This window comes from Camelina sativa, unplaced genomic scaffold, assembly GCF_000633955.1.
Source record: "Camelina sativa cultivar DH55 unplaced genomic scaffold, Cs unpScaffold08741, whole genome shotgun sequence".
Taxonomy (NCBI): Eukaryota; Viridiplantae; Streptophyta; class Magnoliopsida; order Brassicales; family Brassicaceae; genus Camelina; species Camelina sativa.
In genome coordinates this window covers 1-425 of record NW_010929804.1, presented here as the reverse complement: position 1 = coordinate 425, position 425 = coordinate 1, and the positions used below count along the sequence as shown (strand labels likewise).

Here is a 425-nt window from a genome sequence, read left to right as displayed (position 1 = left end):
GTCGAAACCTGTTCAGGACTTTCCGGTTTAGTTAAACCCGGTGGCGGAAGTTCCGGCGTAGATGATCGCATCACAGGAGCCGAGGACGTCGAACCATACGGGGAAGGAACATCACGGCGAGGCGAACCAGGATCCGAAAGCGTCGAGACCTCTCTTCGGATCTTAGCTCTCGGATCACGATCACGAAGCTCATGCGGCGGAGCAGTTTCATCGAAATTATCCAATCCGAAGAGGTAATCAGGAACTTCCGAAACGATCGACGAAACCTCAGATCTAACCCGCTCAAACACTCTACCGGAACCGCCGTTAGAACCGGCGGTAACGGCGGCGGAGGAGCCGAGATTGAGAGCGTCGAGAAACCATTGCTCACGATTAACAGAGCTGTCGAGGAGTGAGCTGATACTGCTAGCTCGACTATCGTTATC

The 425-nt window shown here is 53.9% G+C and overlaps 1 protein-coding gene across 1 annotated transcript; it reads right to left on the bottom strand.

The window, feature by feature from the left end:
- Positions 1-5: 5 nt before the first annotated feature.
- On the bottom strand, positions 6-422 carry LOC109131938 (the record flags this gene model as incomplete). Its single annotated transcript, XM_019243104.1, has 1 exon — positions 6-422. A coding segment is annotated over one exon (417 nt), but the record flags the coding sequence as incomplete, so codon positions are not given.
- Positions 423-425: the final 3 nt, after the last annotated feature.